Source organism: Bufo bufo, chromosome 6 (assembly GCF_905171765.1).
Source record: "Bufo bufo chromosome 6, aBufBuf1.1, whole genome shotgun sequence".
Taxonomy (NCBI): domain Eukaryota; kingdom Metazoa; phylum Chordata; class Amphibia; order Anura; family Bufonidae; genus Bufo; species Bufo bufo.
The window spans coordinates 189,938,426-189,965,177 of NC_053394.1; the positions used below are offsets into that span (position 1 = coordinate 189,938,426).

A 26,752-nucleotide genomic window follows, 5' to 3' on the forward strand; every position below is an offset into this window, starting at 1 on the left:
GAGACAATACCAAATAGGACTACTTTTTTTGGTTGGTTGTTTCAGTTTTACATAATAAAGCATTTAAAAAAAAAAAAATAATAATTTCTATCCTTATTCTGAAAGCCATAGTTTTTTTACATTTTGGGCAGCTGTAGGGTCTAATTTTTTTGCGGTAGGGGATGACTGATTGGTATTATTTTGGAGTGCGTATGACTGACACTGTTTTTATTTCTTTAACGTGTTCACCTGAGGGGTTAAGTCATGTGATATTTTTATAGAGCAGGTAGTTATGGACGCTGCGTTACCCAATATGTATACTTAATTTTTTTTATTTAAGTTTTGCACAATATTAATTTTATTTTTTTTTAAAAAGTTAAATCATGTTTTAAGTGTCTCCATAGTCTGTGAGCCATAGCTTTTTTATTTTTTTGGGCGATTGTCTCAGGTAGGGTACCATTTTTGGAGGGAAGAGATGACGGTTTGATTGGCACTATTTTGGGGTGCATATGACCATTTCACTTTTTGTGATGTAAGGCTACTTTCACACTAGCGGCAGGACGGACCACTATTTCGCTGTGCCGCCGCTCCGTCCCCATTGACTATAATGGGGACGGGGCGGAGCTCCGGCACAGCACAGCAGTTCACAGTAAGAGACCGCCGGATTGCGCCGGAGCTCCGCCCCCGTCCCCATTATAGTCAATGGGGACGGAGCAGCGGTCCGGCGGCACGGCGAAATAGCGGCAGGACGGATCCGACAGGGTGAACAGCCTGTCAGATTCATCTTGCCACTAATGTGAAAGTACCCTAAGGGGACAAAAAAATGGCTTAGACTTTTTTTTTTTTTACGGTGTTCAACCGAGGGGTTAGTTCATGTTCTATTTTTATAGAGCAGAATGTTACAGACGCGGCGATACCCAATACCGTATGTCTACTTTTTTATTTTTATTTTTTTACATTTAACACAATAAAAGCAGTTTTGAAACAAAAAAAATAAATAATAATCATGCGTTAGTGTCTCCATAGTCTGAGGTAGAGGGCTCATTTTTTTTGCGGGATGAGATGACTGGTTAGATTGGTACCATTTTGGGGGGGCATACGCTTTTTTCTTTTTTTATGGTGTTCACCTGAGGGGTTAGGTCATGTGATTTATTTTTTTTTTTTTTACTTTATTTTGGGAAAAGGACGCTTTTTTTTTTTTTTTTTACTTGAAAGTTCAAATTTGTTTTTGTAAAACAATTTTTTCAACTTTTTTTTTGTCCCACTCTGGGACTTCAACTTTTGGGGGTCTGATACCCTTTACAATGCATTACAATACTTCTGTATTGTGATGCATTGGCTGTAAGTGTATTACAGACTGTAATACACTTAACAGCCTGCTTGCCTGTAAGATCCAGGGGCTGGATCTCACAGGCTGTCACGGAAGGCAGCCATGATGCCTAAGGAAGGCACTGGGCTGCCTTCCCTGCCATCGGGTCCCCGTCACAGCAGTGCAGAGACCCGATGGAAGCTCTCTCCCTCCCTCCACAGATCGCACGTGCCGCGGTCAACTCTGACCGCGGCACATCAAGGGTTAATGTGCAGACATCTGTGTTTTCACCGATGACGGCGCATACAGCAGGGGTCCGGTTATCAGTGACTGCTGGACCCCTGCAGCTGATCAGGCGGACGCAGCTCCTGCATCCGCCCTATCAGCCCGCCGTAATTGTACGGCGCTGGGCGGCAAGTCACGTCCCGCTGCGCAGTACTATTACGGTACTGGTCGGGAAAGGGTTAAAGAAGTTGTGTCACTTCAGCAAGTGGCATTTATTATGTAGAGAAAGTCAATACAAAACACTTACTAATGTATTGTTATTATGCACATTGCTTCCTTTGCTGGCTGGATTAATTTTTCCATCACATTATACACTGCTCGTTTCCAAGGTTACGACCGCCCTGCAATCCAGCAGTGGTGGCCAGCACTCGCTCTCCCTGGGTCCGCACTGCCCTGTCTTGACTGCATACAGCGTCAGGACCATGACTTGACGCTGTATACCGTTGCTGCAATCCAGCAGCGATGGTCGTGCTTGCACACTAGGGAAAAGTGCCAGCCTCTCTGGTGTCCGAGACCGCGGTAGCATCCTTATAGTGTGCAAGCATTGACTCAATCTGGCTCAGAAGAGGAATAATCTGAAGGAATCAGTTTACTTTCTCTTTTTTTTGGATGTAGATGGGAGTGGTTCAGTTGTAGATATTTCAGATATAGAAGAAGAAAAACATAGGGAGTCCAGCTTCCAAAAAGTGACGTACTTTATTCCAAAAATATATTAAAATCCAACATGGCAACCCGGTCTACGCGTCTCGGATCTACTAATACCAATCCTTACTTATGACAGGTTACAAGCACAAAAACTAGGGCTTATATAACTGAAGTTACTAATCAGATAATTAGGATCAGCATAATTAGGATCAGCAAACAAGACACAACCCCATTGACATTACATTAAAAAGTTGGCGATACCACATTAATATAGAGACATACCTTTAAAAAAATATAACTCATCAAAACAAATACAAATATAATGAGAAGAATCAATAATGCAGAATCAGATCATGCTTGCGATTCAATCCGGTGATGGCGTCGGATGCATTGCTCGCTGTGCCCCTATACTGGCACAGAAAATTTGTCCCAGTTTGTTTTCGGATCGGAATGACACCAAAAAAGCTAATTGGTTAAGGCAACATGGTACTTACAAGTGCGGCCATCGTATCTGTAATTTTGTTACATCTATCAGACATTCCGCATGCTGGGACTAGGAATGTTTCAGCCGTCAGTCTCCACTATTCGGTTGTCCACCAAGGTAACACTGCAGGTTTCCACGTTTAGGGTTTGGAGAGCGTTAATCCACCTGTCAGGGGTGGAGACCACAAGTGCAAACTTCTGAACAGGGAAACCTACTGGATCTATTGTATGTGTCCCGCAAGGATTGAATTTGCAAGCATGATCTGAGTCTGCATTATGGATTCTTCTCATTATATTGGTATTTGTTTTGATGAGTTATATTTTTTAAAGGTATGTCTATATTAATGTGGTATCGCCAACTTTTTAATGTGATGTCAATGGGGTTGTGTCTTGTTTGCTGATCCCAATTATCTGTGATTAGTAACTTCAGTTATATAAGCCCTAGTTTTTGTGCTTGCAACCTGTCATGAGTAAGGATCCGTATTAGTAGATCCGAAACGTGTAGACCAGGTTGCCATGTTGGATTTGAATATAATTTTTGGAATAAAGTACGTCACTTTTTGGAAGCTGGATTCCCTACTTTTTTTTCTTCTATATTCTCAAGTGCGCCTTCAAATCTGCGCAGTTCGTGCATCCATTTCAAGTGGAACCAGGTGAGCGCAGCTTTGGACTTTTTTCTTTTGATCCAGATATTTCAGATAATGCTGAGCGTATTTCCTCTCTGATAACATCTTTCAACTCATCTTTTAACTAAGGTACCAAATCCTTAGCTAGGATTGAAGTACATTTCTGACATAGCTTATTTCCACAAGCATCAAGCATTTTAGTCAAGCAAAATCACACACTTCCTATGAGTGCAGTTTTATCACTCTACACAAACAACCAGGAAGAGAAAACACCAAACATAGCTGGCTAGAATTTAACACTTCCGCCATAGAACAACCATCATAGGTACATTTACTTACAGTTGCTGGATACTGAGAGGCCTCAATGCCATTACCAAACTCGGACATATTGCAGAGGACCACAACCATCATAGGTACATTTACTTACAGTTGCTGGATACTGAGAGGCCTCAATGCCATTACCAAACTCGGACATATTGCAGAGGACCACAAATGCCCTGAATATATGGGTTTCTTATGTTCAGATCTCAGAGCAGCAGGTGACTTCCGCCTTGATGTATGCACTCGGAATTTAGTAGGCGAACTTGAAATTTGCGCCACACCAAGGGCAGCACACAGGCAGTACACTGGCCACCTCTCTAAGGCACCCTCTGACATCACCGCTAGCACTGCAACTAGCATATACCGGAGGATTCCCCTGCCGGATTTACTTCGTGAGTATCCAGCCATGTGGTATGCTTGCAATGCTTCTACAAGAGAAGCTACAGCCATACATATGACCTGCTGCAGGATCACCACAGGTAATTGCTTGAACCACCAGATGCAATGCAGTCAGACAATATAATAAACACTATTGAGAGTAGGGGTGGGCGATATGGCCTAAAAAATATATTGCGATATAATTTTAAGCGTGTGCAATATATTCTATATTTCGGGGGGGTTAAACTTTTTTTTTACTTTTTATTTAATAACTATTAGCCTCCTTAGGGGCTAGAGCCCTTGTCCTATTCACCCTAATAGAGCTCTATTCGGGTGAATAGGACTTTACACTCTTCCTGCTGCCCTGTGCTTTGTGCACACAGCAGCAGGGAGCAGATTATGGCAGCCAGGGCTTGAGTAGCGTCCTGGCTGCCATGGTAACCGATCGGAGCCCCGCGATTACACTGCTGGGGCTCCAATCAGAAGATACCCCCCTGGGGCCACTGCCACCAATGATCTAATCGTGTGGAGGGGGGGGGGGGGTGCCCGCAATTAATATAATACTTAGAAGAGGGGGAGTAGAAGGGAGGGGCTGTGGCCACTGCGCCACCAATGAATATAGTTAATATGCCTAAATACAAACGTAGCCTGCATGTCCGGCCATATCCCATACCTGGCCTCAATTACTGCGCGCCGTGATCGGCCGCAATTAACCCCTCAGGACCCCTAATTGAGAGTGCACTGCAGTTCCCTGGGCAAGATCGCTTCATCTGGGACTGCACACGGCTGCCGAGCAGGACATCAGTATAACTACTGTACATAGAGCAGTGCTTCTCAATTATTTTCTGTCATGCCCCCCCCCTAGGAAGAAGAAAACATTTTGCGCCCCCCGCGCGACTGTAAATAGTATCATTTGTCGGGGGCCGGGGGCTCCCTCTCTCCAGCCGTAGAGTTGCTAGGCAACCGACGCCGCTTGTGGATGACGGACACTTATGGGGGGGGATCTGTGGATGACGGACACTTATGGGGGGGGGATCTGTGGATGACGGACACTTATGGGGGGGGGATCTGTGGATGACGGACACTTATGGGGGGGGGATCTGTGGATGACGGACACTTATGGGGGGGGGATCTGTGGATGACGGACACTTATGGGGGGGGGATCTGTGGATGACGGACACTTATGGGGGGGGGATCTGTGGATGACGGACACTTATGGGGGGGGATCTGTGGATGACGGACACTTATGGGGGGGGATCTGTGGATGACGGACACTTATGGGGGGGGGATCTGTGGATGACGGACACTTATGGGGGGGGGATCTGTGGATGACGGACACTTATGGGGGGGGGATCTGTGGATGACGGACACTTATGGGGGGGGATCTGTGGATGACGGACACTTATGGGGGGGGGATCTGTGGATGACGGACACTTATGGGGGGGGGGGATCTGTGGCTGGCACTGTTACAGGGGGATCTGTGGCTGGCACTGTTATATATGTGCCATCCACAGACCCCCCACCCCATAACAGTGCCATCCACAGTGCCCCCCCCCCCCAGCCCATAACAGTGCCATCCACAGACCCCCCCCCCCCCCCACCCCATAACAGTGCCATCCACAGACCCCCCCATTGCCGTTCCAGTACAGTTATAGAATGTGTAAAATGAATAATGATTCTATTCATGAGGCCCCCTCTGTAGTAGAACATTCAATATTTCCATCCTACTCACAGGGCTGTTATCGTAATCCAGGCCGGCCGGGCAGACGAGCGGCAGCGTCACTGACTGACGTCACGTGCCTGCATCATTCATAAAGTATGCCGGGCAGGCACGTGACGTCAGTCAGTGACGCTGCCGCTCGTCTGCCCGGCCGGCCTGGATTACGATAACAGCCCTGTGAGTAGGATGGATATATTGAATGTTCTACTACAGAGGGGGCCTCATGAATAGAATCATTATTAATTTTACACATTCTATAACTGGGGAGGAGCGGTGGGGCGGGGCTATAGTACAGTGAACGCACCGGCCCCCAGCTCCTCCTCCCAGTCCCTCCCCGCTGATACATCGCAGCCTGCCATACTGGAGCATGGCTGGAGGGAGCGGTGGGGCGGGGCTATAGTACAGTGACCGCACCGCCCCACCGCTATTGCCGGCCCTCAGCTCCAGGCCCTGGACGAGCCCCCCTTTACGGAGCCTGGCGCCCCCCCTGGGAGGCGCGCCCCACTATTTGAGAAGCACCGACATAGAGGGAGGACTGGACGGGGGTATATAACAGGTGGCTTGTTTCTTCAAGTGCGGCTCTAGCTATGGAGCTGAGAAGCAGTCAGGCGGCTCACTCTCCACCCCATGCTCAAATCTCTTTTCCTGATCGGGCACTGTTGCTACTTTGCAGCTCCAGCTCACTCTCCACTATGTCCTGATGCACACCGTTTGAGAACGTAGTATGTAGAGACACGGACTATGACCTGACGTTGTGCTCATCAGATCACACTGGACAGTGTGTCGGACCTGCAGAGTAGTAGGTACCCGAGCAGGAGCCCAATGTCTGATCAGGAGAGGGAAGAGATTTTTTTTTAATTACAGAAATGAGCATAGGGCTCTGAACTAAGCATGGGAGGTTCTGATATGAGCAATGGGGGTCAGATATGAGCATGGGGGCATGGGCTGGTCAGATCTGAGCATGGGGGGGGGGTCAGATCTGAGAAGGGGGGAGATCTTCGCATTGGGGGAGGAAGGAGATCTGAGCACCGAGGGTCTGATTTGTGTTGTCTGAACCGAGCCTTGGGGGTCTTATTTGGAGGTCGGATGAGGATTGGGGATCTGATTTAGGAGTCTGATCTAAGGTCTGAGGAAAAATATATTTTATTTTTTTTCTCTGCTAATAAAAATTAGAAAAAATATTTTTAGCAGACCTCAGAGCAAATAAAATATTTGTTTCTTATTTTTCTTTGTTAAAACCTACGTGTATCTTGTAGGGCGAAAAGCCGGAATTAGTACTTACCGGTAATTCATTTTCCATGAGATCACCACGACGGCCATACAAGGAGATTGACCCCTGACCTCTGTAGGGGCAGGAAGCAGAGAAAGGTTTAAAATACTCCCCTCCCACCACCAAACACCAGTGCTTCCAAAATACCAGAGTAAAGAGTGGTGGATACACACGTGAAAAAAATAAATAAACAGGAGAAGATATTTCATCATATCAACCCCCAAGTGATTAACAGGGAGGGAAATACGGGCCGTCGTGGAGATCTCATGGAAAATGAATTACCGGTAAGTACTAATTCCGGCTTTCCATATCATCACCACGACAGCCATACAAGGAGGTATATCAAATATGAATCTACGGGGGGGGGGAAGGGGACACAGACGGAAGGACTTTTTGTCCGAAAGACATATCAGTCTTTTTGAAAAAGGTCCAATCTATAATGTTTGGCAAAAGTATGGATACTGGACCAAGTGGCTGCCTTACAGATCTCCTCAAGGGAGACACCTGCTCTTTCTGCTTGAGAAGATGACATTGCCCTGGTAGAGTGGGCTCTGATATTATCAGGGCAGGAAAGATTCTGTAAGGAATAACAAGAAGCGATGGTAGCTTTGATCCATCTGGCAATGGAGGACTTGGAAACTTTCTGACCCTTGTTTCTTTCTCCAAACTGGATAAAGAGGCAGTCTGACTTCCTAAAGTCTTTAGTAGTCTCTAAGTAATCCAGTACTGCCCGTCTGACATCAAGTGAATGAAGGGTAGATTCCCAATCATTAGATGGGTTGTTAAACAAGGAAGGAAGAGTGCTCTCCTGGTCCTTATGAAATTTCGAGACTACTTTCGGTAGAAAACACGGGTCTAGTTTTAGAACTATCCTGTCGTCCAGGACCTGTAGGTAAGGCTCTCTAATTGAAAGTGCCTGTAGTTCACTTATTCTTCTGGCTGAGGTGATGGCAACCAGGAATGCAGTTTTTTAGGATTTTAGCTTCAGAGAGCAGTCACTCAGAGGTTCAAATGGAGGATGTGATAGTCCCCTAAGGACGATGTCCAAATCCCAGGTAGGTACCTGAGACCTTAGAGTCGGAAGTAACCTCGTTATTGCCTTCATGAATCGCTTTATCCCCCTATGGTTCGCCAGTTCGGTGTCGTAAAAGCAACTGAGGGCTGATACCTGTACCTTGAGTGTGGATGGTCTTAATCCCATGTCAAAGCCTTTTTGTAAAAAGTCCAGAATCATTTGGATGTTTGGAGCTGAGGTATTCGGTGAGGGCGAACCTGACCACGAGCAGAACCGTTTCCAAATCTTCAGGTAAATTGAAAAAGGTGACTTTTTTGGAAGCCTTTAGGGTTGAAATTACCGCATCCGATAGTCCCTGATGCTTTAGGATCTGGGTCTCAGGATCCAGGCTGCTAGGTTGAGGAAGTCCGGGTCCGGGTGTAGAATCGGACCTTGGTGAAGGATGTCTCGTCTCTTTGGTAGAATCCAAGGATCCTCGCTGGCAAGGTTCCACAAGATTGGGAACCAGCTCCTCTTTGTCCAGTAGGGTGTCACTAGTATGACTGAAGTACTGTCCTGTATGATCTTCTGTACCACCCTCGGTATTAACGGAAGAGGAGGGAAAGCGTAATGGAGACCTCGGTTCCATCTGAAAGAGAAAGCGTCCAGAAATCTCGGGCTGTCTCTGGGATGTAGGGAACAAAAAAACTGTCAATTTTGAGTTTACTCGAGTGGCAAAGAGATCTATTGTTGGTCTCCCCCACTTGTCCGATATCATCAGGAAGACTTCCTCGTTTAAGGACCATTCCGAGTGGTCTATCTTTGCCCGGCTTAGGTAGTCTGCTTCCACATTTAGGGACCCTTTCAGGTGGACTGCAGACACTGACTGGACATTCGCTTCGGCCCAGGTGAATATCTTTGCCGACAAATCTAGCAGGCTGCTCGAACCCGTGCCTCCCTGATGATTTAAATACCTTATCACTGTCGTATTGTCTGACAGGACTCTTACGTGATGGCCCTGAAGATGACTCTTTGCTTGCTTTAGAGTTTCCCAGACTGCCATCAATTCTCGAAGATTTGATGTCTGGAGACTGAAAGATTTTAGCCAGACTCCCCCAACATCTCTGAATAAACATCTCCGACCTTCGCTCCCCAACCGTACTGGCTTACATCCGTGGTGATCTGGGCATAGGGAATCTTTGACCACTTCGCCCCCCTGGAGATATTGAGCCTGTTTTTCCACCAAAGAAGGGAGGTTTTTATCCTCTGAGGGATGATCACCTTTTGGTCTAGGGAAGATTCCCTTCTGTCCCAGACCCTGAGGATCCACATCTGCAGGGTTCGGAAATGGATCTGACACCACTGAACGGACGGTATGCAGGAAGTGAGGATCCCCAGGAGACTCATTGAGTCTCTGATGGAGCAGAAACTCTGAGTTGAAGATGGAGATTTTCTTTTGGATGTCCTGTATCTTGCTCTGAACTGGATCTTTGTTGTCGGATCTAACTGTGATTTTCTTATGTTGATCAACCAACCCAGTCCCTCTAGGGTTTGACGGAAAAAAATTGGATCTCTCTGCAGAAGAAGAGCGGAACTGTTTGAGATCAGAAAATCGTCTAAGTATGGAAAAACTGTCAGACCTTCCTTCCTTAGATAAGCCACTACCTCGACCATTAGTTTTGTAAAAACTCGAGGGGCTGATGATATGCCGAAGGGGAGAGAGGTGAATTGGTAATGGAGAATTCAGCCCAGATGGTCCCTGACCGCGAACCTTAAGAACCGTTGAGAGCTGGGATGTATCGGTACATGATAGTAGGCGTCGGTCAGATCGACCGAGCACATTACTGAATTGTTCTGGAGCAGAGGTACTATGGATCTTAGGGTCTCCATCCTGAATTTTTGATAGGTAATGTACCTGTTCAGGCGCTTTAAGTTTATTATTGTGCGATAGGATCCCTCCTTCTTCACTAGGAAGAGGTTCGAATAGAACCCCTTTCCTTGTTCGGATCGTGGTACTTCCACCACTACCCCTTTTGCGAGTAGTTCCGGAATGCCCACGTGAATAGGATGATTGAAGTCTGGGATTGCAGCCTTGGTGACTAGAAATCTCTTTGGGGGAGAATCCGAGAATTGTATTCTGTAACCTGACTCTACAATCCTCAGAGCCCAGGAGTTTGAGGATATCTCCTCCCAACGGGGGAAAAAACATCCTCAATCTCCCCCCTACCCTGATGTCACTGGTTTCCATTTCCTTTTTGGGGGGCAGAGGCGGGAGCCCTACCCCTCCCCCCTTTGGGGTAACTGAAACGGCCTGACTTGCCCTTACCACTGTACTGACTACTTTGGTTGGAAGGGGCACGAAAGGGATACTTCCTTTTATAGACTTTTTCCTCCGGAAAACCCTTCCTTTTATCGGAGGCCTTTTCTAGGATTTTTTTCTAATTCTGGTCAGAATACATACTCTCCAGAAAAGGGGATGCCACATAGTCTGGATTTTGACACTTTGTCCCCCGACCAGCATTTCACCCACAAGGCACGGCGAGCTGCATTGGACAGACCCGCATCCTTTGCTGCAAAACGTACCGACTCCGCGGAGGCGTCCGCTAAAAAAGCTGTAGCAGATCTTAACAGGGGCATAGCACTCGAAATCTAATTTGTTGAGGAATCGCTGGAGGCCCTATTCTCTAACTCTGAGAGCCAGATGAACATAGATCTGGCAACTGATGTGGCTGCTATGTTCGATTTAAGCGTGAACATGGCCGCCTCCCAGGACCTTCTCAATAGGCCGTCAGCCTTTCTATCCAATGGATCTTTGAGCTGAGAGGCATCCTCAAATGGTAGGCTGGTCTTCTTATTGACCCTAGCTACCTGGGCGTCAATTTTAGGGATGGTATCAAAGGTCCTAGCTTCTTCTTGATCAAAGAGAAGCCGGTTTTGGAAGGATCTGGCAACTCCTAGCCGTTTCTCCGGATCTGCCCATTCATCCAAAATCATCCCCTTGATATTATCGTTAATAGGGAAGACTCTGGATTTCTTTACCCTGAGACCTCCAAACATCTCATCTTGTACTGATGGAGTAGAAGGCATCTCCTCTACTCCCATAGTAGCTCTGACTGCTTTTAAAAGCTCGGGCATATCCTCAGAGGAGAAATAAAATTTCCTTCTGTTCTCTGAAAATTCTCGTTCAGAGAGTGTATCTTCATCCTCTATATGTCTAGAGGAGGAAGCCGAACCACCATAAACTTCAGAATCGGATGAAATATAATCGTCTGATTTGTGGCGTTTGGCGGGGGGCTCCGAAACAACAGGTTTCTCTGTTTGAAGAGAAGAAAAAGCCGCAACGGAGGATTTAATCTCTTCCTGCATCATAGACTTAATCTCGTCCATGAGGGACGGCTGTTCATCACAGACAATTTTAGAAATGCAATCCCTGCACAACTTCTTAGGGTGGTCATCAGGTAGTCGATTAAGACATGAAATACACTTTGATGACTTCTTGGGTTTTCTCAGAGGATCCTTAGCAGTCTGGAAAAGCCAAGAAAAAAAAAACCATCAATAATGTGCCCAGGTGAGAGAGGAAGAAAACTCTCCCCTATGGGGAACTTACAGACGGCAGAGTAGAGGCCTCAGTATGCTCAGACGCAGAAATCCTGAAGTATAGCCAGAGGGTAAGCACTCACCGCAGGACGCTGCAGCAGGAGGATCAATTTGAATTCTCCCGCCTCCCGAAGCCGGCCCCCCGTCCGCGTCACTTCCGGAAACGTCACAGCTAGCCGGAAGTGACAAATTTGTATAGCTGCTGGGCGCACAAACCGGCATGGTTTCAGTGAACCAGCAGGCGTTCTGTGCTCTGGGAGCAGGCCCCAGATCAACCGGAGGCGAGTCTCTCCCTTTCCCAGGGGGGTCCCGCTAAAGCAGGTACGCGACTCCATCCACTTCGGGACCTTCATCTCCACGGCAGCTGCCTGCGGAGACCTTTCTCCGCCCCTGTCCTCTGTAGGGACAGGAAACACTGGTGTTTGGTGGTGGGAGGGGAGTATTTAAACCTTTTTCTGCTTCCTGCCCCTACAGAGGTCAGGGGTCAATCTCCTTGTATGGCCGTCGTGGTGGTGATATGGAAATTACGGTGACTCGTGTGTAAATTTATAGCTCATGTCTCCTGTTAGTCATACATTTTTATTTTTTTGGGGGCACTGTGTGTCTAAGGTTGGTATATAATGTACAGTTGCAAGAAAAAGTATATGAACCCTTTGGAATGATATGGATTTGTGCACAAATTGGTCATAAAATGTGATCTGATCTTCATCTAAGTCACAACAATAGACAATCACAGTCTGCTTAAACTAATACCAAAGAATTAAATGTTACCATGTTTTTATTGAACACACCATGTAAACATTCACAGTGCAGGTAGAAAAAGTATGTGAACCCCTAGACTAATGACATCTCCAAGAGATAATTGGAGTGAGGTGTCAGCCAACTGGAGTCCAATCAATGAGATGAGATTAGAGGTGTTGGTTACAGCTGCCCTTCCCTATAAAAAAAACACACCAGTTCTGGGTTTGCTTTTCACAAAAGCATTGCCTGATGTGAATGATGCCTCGCACAAAAGAGCTCTCAGAAGACCTACGATTAAGAATTGTTGACTTGCATAAAGCTGGAAAGGGTTATAAAAGCATCTCCAAAAGCCTTGCTGTTCATCAGTCCACGGTAAGACAAATTGTCTATAAATGGAGAAAGTTCAGCACTGCTGCTACTCTCCCTAGGAGTGGCCGTCCTGTAAAGATGACTGCAAGAGCACAGCGCAGACTGCTCAATGAGGTGAAGAAGAATCCTAGAGAGTGTCAGCTAAAAACTTACAAAAGTCTCTGGCATATGCTAACATCCCTGTTAGCGAATTTACGATGCATAAAACACTAAACAAGAATGGATTTCATGATAGGATACCACAGAGGAAGCCACTGCTGTCCAAAAAAAAACATTGCTGCACGTTTCCATTTGCACAAGAGCACCTGGATGTTCCACAGCAGTACTGGCAAAATATTCTGTGGACAGATGAAACCAAAGTTGAGTTGTTTGGAAGAAACACACAACACTATGTGTTGAGAAAAAGAGGCACAGCACACCAACATCAAAACCTCATTCCAACTGTGAAGTATGGTGGTATGGTTTGGGGCTGCTTTGCTGCGTCAGGGCCTGGACGGATTGCTATCGTCAAAGGAAAAATTAATTCCCAAGTTTATCAAGACATTTTGCAGGAGAACTTAAGGCCATCTGTCCACCAGCTGAAGCTCAACAGAAGATGGGTGTTGCAACAGGACAATGACCCAAAGCATAAAAATAAATCAACAACAGAATGGCTTAAACAGAAGAAAATACGCCTTCTGGAGTGGCCCAGTCAGAGTCCTGACTTCAACCCGATTGATATGCTGTGGCATGACCTCAAGAAAGCGATTCACACCAGACATCCCAAGAATATTGCTGAACTGAAACAGTTCTGTAAAGAAGAATGATCAAGAATTACTCCTGACCGTTGTGCACGTCTGATCTGCAACTACAGGAAACGTTTGGTTGAAGTTATTGCTGCCAAAAGGAGGTTCAACCAGTTATTAAATCCAAGGGTTCACATACCTTTTCCACCTGCACTGTGCATGTTTACATGGTGTGTTCAATAAAAACATGGTAACATTTAATTCTTTGTGTGTTATTAGTTTAAAGCAGACTGTTAATGTCTATTGTTGTGACTTAGATGAAGATCAGATCACATTTTATGACCAATTTGTGCAGAAATCCATATCATTCCAAAGGGTTCACATACTTTTTCTTGCAACTGTATATAGAGGGAGGAATGGAAAAGGGTATGTGATTAATATAGATACCCTTCTCCATTCCTCCCACCATATACATTACATACCCCTCTCTAGTCCTCCTCCTATATAAATTTATATATACATTGGCAGTGCAGTATATATATATATATATATATATATTTATTTATTATTTATTTTTTATTCAGTCTATAAAGTCTTTTCAGTTTAAGATTTTATTTTTTGGTGAAAGTCGCCCAGCCCTATTGTCTACTAAACCAAATTGGATCCTGGAGTGGTGTAATAAGCTCCTGTAAGAGGTCTAGTCCTGTCCAATGAGAACACAAGGCTGGTTTAAGTGCCAACAATGACGAGAAAATGAATGGTTTTCCTTATTGCCAATTATGTACGTTTTTACAGGAATCAACATTCTGCTCCCATGAGCAAGACTGATGGAAAATGCGGAAGAAACTGGACCATCAGCAACAACAAGAACAGTCTTACTATCGGGAAAGCATCACATGGAAAAAATTAAAACATACAAAAAAAATAAAAAATATCCCAGTTTCATTCATTTATTATAAAGGCAACTGTTATTGAAGAAAAATTAACTACTAACCCGCTTCATGTTGCATGATCAAAACCTAGTCTCTGAATAGACTTAACTTACCAATTGCTCCAGCTCCGAATGTATCATCATTAAACTGATCAATCTCCTCATCCTCCTCGAGATCAGGGAAGCCATCACCATCTTCGAGAGACTACAATACAAAAAAAAAATATAAATATATATATAAATATATATATATATATATATATATATATATATATATATATATATATATATGACCTAGATGCTTAAGTGCATTTCTCGAGGACCAAAGCTGCAGGGGAAGATGTTGGTTATTCACACACTATGGGTGCTGCCAAATGTCACATCTGTGCAGTGTTTTGGGTGCAGCAAAAAAAACATGCGGTTTTTTAGCAACAACAAACGCATGCGGTTTTTGCAACAACGTAATCACGTTTATGCTGCATTTCCTTCCAGCAAGTTTGCAATGTGTTTTCCATTCGGGAAGAAAACACTGCAGAAATTCAGATTTGTTGCAGAAACCACATGTATTTTGTCACAAAGTGTGGCAGCACATTATACGGACAAAAATATTGGGACACGCTTCTTACAGGGGTTGGCCAGTTTTCAATAATGATGACCTATCCTCAGGACATTGACGTTGCAATATATTCACTGAATTCAAGAGTGCTAATCAGAGTGCACACTACATTTATTTTTATTTTTTTCCAGAAGACTAAAAATACTCTTTTTAGCATCATTTGTGGAGTATTTTCTGCCACAAACAAGTATAAAATAAGATGTTCCACGTTTTATTTTTTATTTTTTTCTGGCAATAGCTTGTTTTTTGTGGGGTGAAGTTTATTTTTGGTGACATCATTTTGAGTTACATATAATTTTTATTAACTTCTTTGGCGTGGTAATAGTTAAAAGAAAAAAAAAAAGCTGTTGCACTGAACTGCATTACTAGCGCGTCACTGGTAGGGCTCATGCACACAAAAGGTTTCTGTATTGTGGTCCACACAACACAGATCCACAAAATACGGACAGAATCTGTTAATCTTGTGTGCAATTTAGACAAGAAGAGGACATATTCTATAATTTGCATAACGAACACATGAATAACATCACTTTTTTGCAGACCCACAGAAATAAATAGGTCTGTGTGCTATCTGCAAAAAATACGGATAGCACACAGATGGAAAATATAGTAATGTGCATGATCCCTTATTCTGTGGTTCAGTACAATAATGGCGATACCAAATGCGCAGTTTTGTGTTTTTCTCCTTAAATACATTTGCACAATAGGACGTCTCGTTATATCGACGAATTCCAGAACGTTTTTTGCCCTGATGTAGCTGTATGAGAGCTTTTTTGTTTTTTTTTGCGATCGAGATGTAGTTCTCTTTGGGGTACATGGGACTTCTACATTAACATTCAGAGTTTTTCGGGTGGGGTTGAAAAGAGAAAAAAAATATTGGATTACACTTACCGGTAATCATTTTTCTTTGAGCCTATGACAGCACCACTGCAGAGACCTCCTCCTCTGGAAAGGAAACAGGAACCAGTACGCCTTTTAAAATAGGGTTCCTCCCCTCCACCTCCAGTCCTTTCTCAAGAACTAAGAAACATAACATCTTATTTTATTTTTTGTGTAAATACTTCCCCCTATTTTTTGGGGGGAAGGGGGGGGATGGGAATTAACCGGGTGCTGTCATAGGCTCAAAGAAAAACGATTACCGGTAAGTGTAATCCAATATTTCTCTTTTGCCTATGACAGCACCCCTGGAGAATAGGCAAGATTCCTATCTAGGACGGGACTACAGCCTGTAGCACCTTACGGCCAAAGGAAAGACCCTCAGAGGGTAGCTGTAGTCTATAAAGCCTTAACAAAAAAAAATAAAGTATGAGGAGAACTCCAGGTAGCTGCTCTACAAATTTGCTCAATTGAAGCTGAAGCTCTCTCTGCCCAAGATGTGGAGACTGATCTTGTAGAGTGAGCCCCAAATCCAGAAGGCAGATCTAGTCCCTTAGATAGAAGAATAAGCTAAGGCAATGGCATGTCTGATCCACATAGCAATGGTCTGAGAAGAGGCAGCAGAGCCCTTCTTAGCTCCCTGAAACAAAAGCAGCAGACGAGATGAGGCTCTCCAAGGCTGAGTAACAGATATTGTAAAATACACCTCCTAACGTCTAGGCAATGGAACTCTGATTCCTTCTCATTCTTAGGAGAGGCACAGAAGGAAGGTAGCACTATCTCCTGAGAGAGAGCAGAGTAAAAGAGAAGAGACTTTTGGTAAAAAAAAGAAGGATCAGGAGAAATCACTACCCGATCCTCCAAGATAACCAAATACAGGGGGGGGGGGGGGTCAGCAGAGAGTGCACTGACCCTTCTAGCCTAGGTAATGGCAAGCAAGAAAGCAAGCTTCAGAGAGCGAGCATCTTAGGGGAGATACTATCAATCGGCTCAAAGGGGTCAGAAGAGAGCGCACAGAGGACCAAGTTTAAATCCCAAGGAGGGGTTTTGACCTTAGAGACTGGTGATAACTTAGACACAGCTGTAACAAACCTCTTGATCCAGGGATGAACTGCTAGTCTAAACTCAAACAAGGCACTTAAAGGGGTTATCCGAGTTATGGAAGAAAAAAAAAAAACTTTAAAAAACTCATCAGGACATACATATACATTAGTTAAGCTTGATTTCTTAATTGAGAAACACATACTTTTCATGGTTCTGTCATTGCTGTATTTACATGCTGAGGGGGCGTATAACAACAAAGCCTGAGCCCTCCCTCATGATTATTTGTGGCGTGAACAATCTGACCTTCCCCTCACCCTGCTCCGCACATCCTAACTTTGCATAAAAATAAAAAAAAAACAGTCACATGATCATCTCCTAGCTCACACAGACAGATCATCCTGTCACATTGCAGATACACAAGCTCTGTATCTAAGCCCTGTGGCAGCTCTGTGTATCTAAGCCCTGTGGCAGCTCTGTGTATCTAAGCTCTATGTATCTAATATAGCTTAGATAAATATAGGTATCAGATAGCTTAGATACATAAAGGTGTCATATATGACGCCTATATCTAAGCTATATTACAGCCATATCTATTCTGACTATATAATATGTAGTCACTGTCCCCCCTCTCCCCCATACACAATGCAGTGTCCCCCACCCCCCCACCCCTCCATACACACAATGCAGTGTCCCCCCACCTTCCTCTCCCCGGGAAACCTAAGAGCCCAGGCAGAAGGACGCCTTTACTCTCCGGTGTAAACTGCAGGGAGGGTGGGTCTTTCATCTGATTGGCTGTCCTGACTTGCCTTCTCCCTTTTATTAGCTAAGCTGCTCGTTCTTCATTCCTGCTCCTGTATCACAGCAATACAGCGACTGGCAGCGTCTGGGTAACCCTTTCCTTATAAGAGCTCTCCTGTACACTCTTTCAGTGCAACACAGGAGCTTCTGTTTTGCACAGTACTATCGGCCATGTGTATGGTAATGACAGCCCTGCTGCTCTATTGTTATGATAATGAGATCGCAGCAGCCAGATACAGGGAAAGGGGGGCGGGCACCAAAGGCTCTGACGTCTTTTTTACAGAGCTGGGCCACTCCCTCAAGCAGGGAGAAGCTTGTAAACGAAACGTCAGTGCCAGAGAAGGGTTGATGACGTCGGGGGTCACATGACCCCAATCAGCAGTGTGGAAACAGCGCAAAATCAATAGAGTGAGTACATCAGAAATGTATCTTTAATGATAGTCGGATAACCCCTTTAATGCCGATATCCAGACTTTTAAAGTACTAGGCCTGAGTTTTTTCTTCCAACCCCCTGGCAAGAATTCTAGCGCTAGCAGAATGTCAGGAACCTCTAGCACATCCACTGGTCTATTGGCGAATCTAAAAAAGGCCCTCCAAACTAAGATAGATCTCAAAAGTAACCTTCTTCCGACTGGCCAACAGAGTGTTAACTACCTCTTCAGAAAGACCTCTTAAAATTTCTCTCTCAAGAGCCAAGCTGTCAGATGTAGATTTTTTACTTCTGGGTGAAGGACTGGACCCCGAGACATAAGCTCCTAACTGTCGGCAGCACCCAAGTGGTTGCTATTGGCATCCTGCAGAGACAGGAGAATCAAACTCTTCTCGGCCAAAAGGGGGCTATAACTATTACAGTGGCTTCCTCCTCTCTGATCTTTTTAAGAATCCTCGGTAACATTTTTTAGGGGGGAAAAGGCATAGAGAAGGCCCTGTCTCAAAGATTGAAACAATGCACCCACCGCTTTCGGATGTTCTCCTGGAGATAGGGAATAGAAAACGTCTACCTTTCTGTTAGATCCGGTGGCAAAAAGATCTCTCTGAAATCCCCCATAATGCTGTGACCTGGTTGAAAACTAGGGATCGTGTCTTGATAGTATGATTTTTTTTTAATGCATCAAATCAAATCGATATGTCCTACACCCAGGACGCGTTTCGGCAAGCATGCTTTCATCAACAGGTAAAAATGAACTCAAAGGATACAGGTATATATAGAGAAATGATACAAGGTACCGCCTCTCATGATGTCACGCCCACGAGCGCAGAAACTAATCAAACAATCACTAGATACTAGTGGCGTCGCTACAGGGGAGAGAGGGGGGGGGGCAATTGCCCCCCCTGCTGATTACCCCCCAAAGCAGGCCGGTGAATACTAATAAGCGCTTCCATTATGGAAGCGCTCATTAGTACCGAAGGACAAGGAAGCGGTAAACGCTCTGTACTTACCACTTCCTGGTCCTCGGCTGTCGGCTGTGCAGGGCTGCGCACAGCGTGAGGGCGCTCTGTGACCTCACGCTGTGCGCGCCAGTTCAGAGCACAGTCGACTGAGGAGAGAGAAAATTGCAGGCGGCGTCCAGGAGCAGGAGAGGTAAGTGTTTTTTTATTTTATAAAAAATGTGGCTGCTGGGGGCATAATGGGGGCTAATAAGAGGCATAATGGCTTATCATGGGGCCAATGAGGCACATGGGGCCAATGAGGCACATGGGGCCAATGAGGCACATGGGGCCAATGAGGCACATGGGGCCAATGAGGCACATGGGGCCTAATGAGAGGCATATGGGGGGCTAATGAGAGGCATAATGTGGGTTTAGGCATAATGACTTATAATGGTGGCTAATGAGGCATAAGAAACATAGAAACATAGAATGTGTCGGCCGGCAGATAAGAACCATTTGGCCCATCTAGTCTGCCCAATATATCTGAATCCTATGAATAGTCCCTGGCCCTATCTTATATGAAGGATAGCCTTATGCCTATCCCATGCATGCTTAAACCCCTTCACTGTATTTGCAGCTACCACTTCTGCAGGAAGGCTATTCCATGCATCCACTACTCTCTCAGTAAAGTAATACTTCCTTATATTACTTTTAAACCTTTGCCCCTCTAATTTAAAACGGTGTCCTCTTGTGGTAGTTTTTCTTCTTTTAAATATGCTCTCCTCCTTTACCGAGTTGATTCCCTTTATGTATTTAAAAGTTTCTATCATATCCCCTCTGTCTCTTCTTTCTTCCAAGCTATACATATTAAGGTCCTTTAACCTTTCCTGGTAAGTTTTATCCTGCAATCCATGTACTAGTTTAGTAGCTCTTCTCTGAACTCTCTCTAGAGTATCTATATCCTTCTGGAGATATGGCCTCCAGTACTGCGCACAATACTCCAAGTGAGGTCTCACCAGTGTTCTGTACAGCGGCATAAGCACTTCACTCTTTCTACTGCTTATACCTCTCCCTATACATCCAAGCATTCTGCTGGCATTTCGTGCTGCTCTATTACATTGTCTTCCCACCTTTAAGTCTTCTGAAATAATTACTCCTAAATCCCTTTCCTCAGATACTGAGGTCAGGACTGTGTCAAATATTCTATATTCTGCCCTTGGGTTTTTACGCCCCAGGTGCATTATCTTGCACTTATCCACATTAAATTTCAGTTGCCAGAGTTCTGACCATTCTTCTAGTTTTCCTAAATCCTTTTCCATTTGGCGTTTCCCTCCAGGAACATCAACCCTGTTACATATCTTTGTGTCATCAGCAAAAAGACAAACCTTACCATCGAGGCCTTTTGCAATATCACTTATGAAGATATTAAACAAAATTGGTCCCAGTACAGATCCCTGTGGAACCCCACTGGTAACATGAACTTGTTTTGAATGTTCTCCATTGACTACAACCCTCTGTTGTCTGTCACTCAGCCACTGCCTAATCCACTCAACAATATGGGAGTCCATGCTCAATGACTGCAGTTTATTGATAAGTCTTCTATGTGGGATAGTGTCAAAAGCCTTACTAAAATCTAGATATGCGATGTCTACTGCACCTCCACCGTCTATTATTTTAGTCACCCAGTCAAAAAAAATCTATAAAGATTTGTTTGACATGATCTCCCTGAAGTAAACCCATGTTGTTTTTCATCTTGCAATCCATGGGATTTTAGATGTTCCACAATCCTATCCTTTAATAGGGTTTCCATTAATTTGCCTACTATTGATGTCAGACTCACTGGTCTATAGTTGCTCGATTCCTCCCTACTACCTTTCTTGTGAATGGGCACGACATTTGCCAATTTCCAATCCTCCGGGACGACTCCTGTTACTAATTGGTTGAATAAATCTGTAAACGGTTTTGCCAGCTCACCACTAAGGGCTGATATGGGGGCAAATGAGAGGCATGGGGGCTAATGAGGCATAAGGGCTTATAATGGGGGCTAATGAGACGCATAGGGGCTGATATTGGAGTGATGAGAGGCATAAAGAGGGCTAATGAGAGGCATAATAAGGCCTCATGCACACAACCGTATTTTTTCACGGTCCGCAAAACAGGGTTCCGTTGGTCTGTGATCCGTGACCGTTTTTTCGTCCGTGAGTCTTCCTTGATTTTTGGAGGATCCACGGACATGAAAAAACAGTCGTTTTGGTGTCCGTCTGGCCGTGCGGAGCCAAACGGATCCGTCCTGAATTACAATGCAAGTCAATGGGGACGGATCCGTTTGACGTTGACACAATATGGTGCAATTTCAAACGGATCAGTCCCCTATTGACTTTCAATGTAAAGTCAGGAGTCAATATACCATAGGATCGGAGTTTTCTCCAATCCGATGGTATATTTTAACTTGAAGCGTCCCCATCACCATGGGAACGCCTCTCTGTTAGAATATACCATCAAATTTGAGTTACATCGTGAAACTCATATCCGACAGTATATTCTAACACAGAGGCGTTCCCATGGTGATGGGGACGCTTCTAGTTAGAATATACTACAAACTGTGTACATGACTGCCCCCTGCTGCCTGGCAGCACCCGATCTTTTACAGGGGGCTGTGATCAGCACAATTAACCCTTCAGGTGCCGCACCTGAAGGGGTTAATTGTGCGTATCATAGCCCCCTGTAAGAGATCAGGGGCTGCCAGGCAGCAGGGGGCAGACCCCACTCCCTCCCCAGTTTGAATATCATTGGTGGCCAGTGTGCGGCCTCCGTCAGCCCCCCTCCCCCCCTCTATTGTAATTTAATTGGTGGCCAGTGTGCGGCCTCCGTCGGCCCCCTCCCCCCCTCTATTGTATTATCATTGGTGGCCAGTGTGCAGGCCTGGTTGCCATGGTTACTTAGTAATATTACAATATTAGAAGCATCATACTTACCTGCTGGCTGCTGCGCTGTCTGTGTCCGGCCGGGAGCTCCTCCTACTGGTAAGTGACAGATCATTAAGCAATGCGCCGCACAGACCTGTCACTTACTAGTAGGAGGAGCTCCCGGCCGGACACAGACAGCGCAGCAGCCAGCAGGTAATTATGATGCTTCTAATATTGTAATATTGCTAAGTTACCATGGCAACCAGGCCTGCAGTAGTGTGCTGGTTGCCATGGTTACCGATTGGAGCCCCAGAGCGATTAAACTGGCACTCCGATCGGAATCTCCGCTGCCACCAATGATGGGGGGGGGCGCACACTGGCCACCAATGATATTACTATAGGGGGGGCGGGGGGGGGGGGCGCACACTGGCCACCAATGATATTCAAACTGTGGAGGGAGGGGGGTCTGCCCCCTCCTGCCTGGCAGCCCCTAAACTCTTATAGGGGGCTATGATATGCACAATTAACCCCTCAGGTGCAGCACCTGAAGGGTTAATTGTGCGGATCACAGCCCCCTGTAAGAGATCGGGTGCTGCCAGGTAGCAGGGGGCAGTCATGTACACAGTTCGTAGTATATTCTAACTAGAAGCGTCCCCATCACTATGGGAACGCCTCTGTGTTAGAATATACTGTCGGATTTGAGTTTTCACGAAGCTTTTATGCAGACGGATCTTCGAATCCGTCTGTATGAAAGTAACCTACGGCCACGGATCACGGACGCCAATCTTGTGTGCATCAGTGTTCTTTCACGGACCCATTGACTTGAATGGGTCCGTGAACCGTTGTCCGTCAAAAAAAATAGGACAGGTCTTATTTTTTTTGACGGACAGGAAACCCGGATCACGGATGCGGCTGCAAAACGGTGCATTTTCCGATTTTTCCACGGACCCATTGAAAGTCACACGGAAAACGGAACAACGGTCGTTTGCATGAGGCCTAAGTGTCATCTAAGATGCCCCCATAACAGTGCGTCTTCCACAGATCCACCATAACAGTACACCTGCGCACTGACGAGAGACAGAAAGAAGGGGAAAGAATCCACGGAAGCAAGCAGAGGACGGCACAGCAGACGACTGAATATCTTCTTTTGTAAGTAAATTGTTTTATTATAAATTTATCCCTGCATACCGCAATTCTCTCGTATTTTGTAATCTTATTTTTATATACTTATTTTGTTTTTGCCCCCCCCCCCTCTTTTTTGACTGTGGTATCTTTGTGCCCCCCCTATATATTGTTCCTAGAGTCGCCACTGCTAGATACAATTAACTGAGCAATATATGTAGAAGGGCAATGAGAACAAATGAATCAAAATAACTTGTCAGATGTGGGGTCCTTCAATGGACTGTCTGAAAAAAATAATAATAGAGGGTTTTTTCACCTGTGAATCCACTAATGTGGTTTATTTAATAAAATGTCCTTGTGGCTTGTTATATATTGGGGAGACGACAAACAATTAGGGATCGCATTGGAAAATACAAGTCAACAATTAGAACAAAAAACCTTATGTTACCCATCCCGTTTCATTTTGATCAGTGCAAACATACTATAGCCCAGCTTAGATTTCAGATACTTGAACAGATTAACCACCTCCCGACCGCCTAACGCAGGGATGCGTCCTGCGTGCGGCCGGGTTATTCCTCCTTGACGCATCTACTCGTCATCTTGTGAGAGGCGAGATTTCGCGTGAACGCGCAGCTAAGAAGTTGATGTACAGCCTGCCAGCAGCGATCATTCGCTGGCAGGCTGTAGATGCGATTTTTTTAACCCCAAAAAGGTATATTAGACGCTGTTTTGTTAACAGCGTCTAATATACCTACTACCTGGTCCTCTGGTGGTCCCTTTGCTTGGATCGACCACCAGAGGACACAGGAAGCTCTGTAAGTAGCACCAATCACCACACTACACCCCCCCTGTCACTTATTAACCCCTTATTAACCCCATCACCCCATATAGACTCCCTGATCACCCCCCTGTAAGGCTCCATTCAGATGTCCGTATGCGTTTTACATGAACTCACCATACCCCTCACGGAATACCTTGGGGTGTCTTCTTTCCAAAATGGGGTCACTTGTGGGGTATTTATACTGGCCTGGCATTTTAGGGGACCTAAAGCGTGAGAAGTAGTTTGGAATCCAAATGCGTAAAAATGCCCTGTGAAATCCTAAAGGTACTCATTGGAATTTGTGCCCCTTTGCGCACCTAGGCTGCAAAAAAGTGTCACACATGTGGTATCGCCGTACTCAGGAGAAGTAGGGCAATGTGTTTTGGGGTGTCTTTTTACATATACCCATGCTGAATGAGAGAAAGATCTCTGTAAAATGACAACTTTGTATAAAAAATTTTTTTTTTAAAAATGTGAAAAGTTGTCTTTTACAGAGATATTTCTCTCACCCAGCATGGGTATATGTAAAAATACACCCCAAAACACATTGCCCTACTTCTTCTGAGTACGGCGATACCACATGTGTGACACTTTTTTGCAGCCTAGGTGCACAAAGGGGCACAAATTCCAAATGAGTACCTTTATGATTTCACAGGGCATTTTTTACGCATTTGGATTCCAAACTACTTCTCACGCTTTAGGTCCCCTAAAATGCCAGGCCAGTATAAATACCCCACAAGTGACCCCATTTTGGAAAGAAGACACCCCAAGGTATTCCGTAAGGGGTATGGTGAGTTCATGTAAAAAAAAAAATTGTCACAAGTTAGTGGAATATGAGACTTTATATAAATAAAATGTATTTATTTTTTAGATAGATATATATATCTATATCTATCTATCTATATATCTATATATCTAGTGGGGGGGGTTAGCTCTTCTCCGGGGGTGATTCCCACAAGTATCGTCACCAGACACCAAGTTTCAGGTCCAAACATCACTTTATTTGGCTCCTCAGCAAACCAAACATAAATGGTACAAAATAAACACCTGCCCGGCTGGGCTCTAACTAAACATAATAACCTGACTCACCTAAAGTCACAGTTCACACCCTGTGAACACAAGCGGCTTTCTCAGCCAATGTCCCACAGCCTCCTGGCTGTATAGAGCACAGTACGCCCACTGTCTCCAGTCCAGTGTCTCAGCACACATGGGGAATAGTGGTCTCTCAGCCCTCCTGGCTTGGACCACACAGAGCCTCCAGGCCTCTGTCCACAGGTAACACACTCCCCCCTTGCTGACACTCTGGGAGGTGCTTTCTGCCAGGCTGAGTACCTCCAGCTGGTCTCACCTGTGGTGGAATAGGGGCGTGGACCGCACTATCCACCCCTTCCTTGCCTCTAACCTGCGTGAGACCTGTCACTGTCTCACAATATAATTATATATATATATATATATATATATATATATATATATATATATATATATATAAAAAAATAAATTTATTTATATAAAGTCTCATATTCCACTAACTTGTGACAAAAAATAAAATTTTACATGAACTCACCATACCCCTCACGGAATACCTTGGGGTGTCTTCTTTCCAAAATGGGGTCACTTGTGGGGTATTTATACTGGCCTGGCATTTTAGGGGACCTAAAGCGTGAGAAGTAGTTTGGAATCCAAATGCGTAAAAAATGCCCTGTGAAATCCTAAAGATACTCGAAGAAATTTGGGCCCCTTTGTGCACCTAGGCTGCAAAAAAGTGTCACACATGTGGTATCGCCGTACTCAGGAGAAGTAGGGCAATGTGTTTTGGGGTGTATTTTTACATATACCCATGCTGGGTGAGAGAAATCTCTGTAAAATGACAACTTTGTATAAAAAAAAATATATATAAAAAAAAAAAAAAAGGGAAAAGTTGTCTTTTACAGAGATATTTCTCTCACTCAGCATGGGTATTTGTAAAAATACACCCCAAAACACATTGCCCTACTTCTCCTGAGTACGGCGATACCACATGTGTGACACTTTTTTGCAGCCAAGATGCGCAAAGGCACCGAAAGTCCAACGAGTACCTTTAGGCTTAACAGGGTTGCTCACAATTTAGCCCTGCCCAAAATGCCAGAACAGTAAACACACCCCACAAATGACACCATTTCGGAAAGTAGACACCCCAAGGTATTCACTGAGGGGCATAGTGAGTCTGTGGGAGATTTTTTATTTTTTTCCCAGAAGTTAGCAGAAATGGAAACTTTATTATTTATTTTGTTTCCTCAGAAAGTGTCATTTTCCGCTAACTTGTGAAAAAAAATTAAATCATACATGAACTCACCATGCCCCTCCGCGAAAACTTTGGGGTGTCTTCTTTCTAAAATGGGGTCATTTGGGGGGTATTTATACTATCCTGGCATTCTAGCACCTCAAGAAACATGACAGGTGCTCAGAAAGTCAGAGCTGCTTCAAAATGCGGAAATTCACATTTTTGTACCATAGTTTGTAAACGCTATAACTTTTGCGCAAACCAATAAATATACACTTATTGGATTTTTTTTATCAAAGACATGTAGCACAATAAATTCTGACAAACTTGTATAGAAATGTAATTATATTTGAACAATTTTACCAGAAAAAAAGTTAAAAACACACTTTTTTTGAGAAAATTGCGGACTATTTTGATCAATATCAGAAAAACAAAAAAATGTCAGCAGCAATGAAATACCACCAAATGAAAGCTCTATTAGTGAGAAGAAAAGGAGGTAAAATTCATTTGGGTGGTAAGTTGTATGACCGAACAATAAACCGTGAAAGTAGTGTAGTGCAGAATTG

The 26,752-nt window shown here is 44.7% G+C and overlaps 1 protein-coding gene across 3 annotated transcripts in view; it reads right to left on the bottom strand.

Annotated features, from left to right (window-relative positions):
• PATL1 (PAT1 homolog 1, processing body mRNA decay factor) overlaps nucleotides 1-26,752 on the bottom strand; it is a 381,191-nt gene that overhangs the window by 319,655 nt on the left and 34,784 nt on the right. For all 3 annotated transcript variants that reach the window (XM_040435048.1, XM_040435047.1, XM_040435046.1), the window contains exon 2: nucleotides 14,488-14,578. In XM_040435048.1, the coding sequence (XP_040290982.1) occupies nucleotides 14,488-14,578 (91 nt within the window). The remainder of the gene's footprint in view (nucleotides 1-14,487; nucleotides 14,579-26,752) is intronic.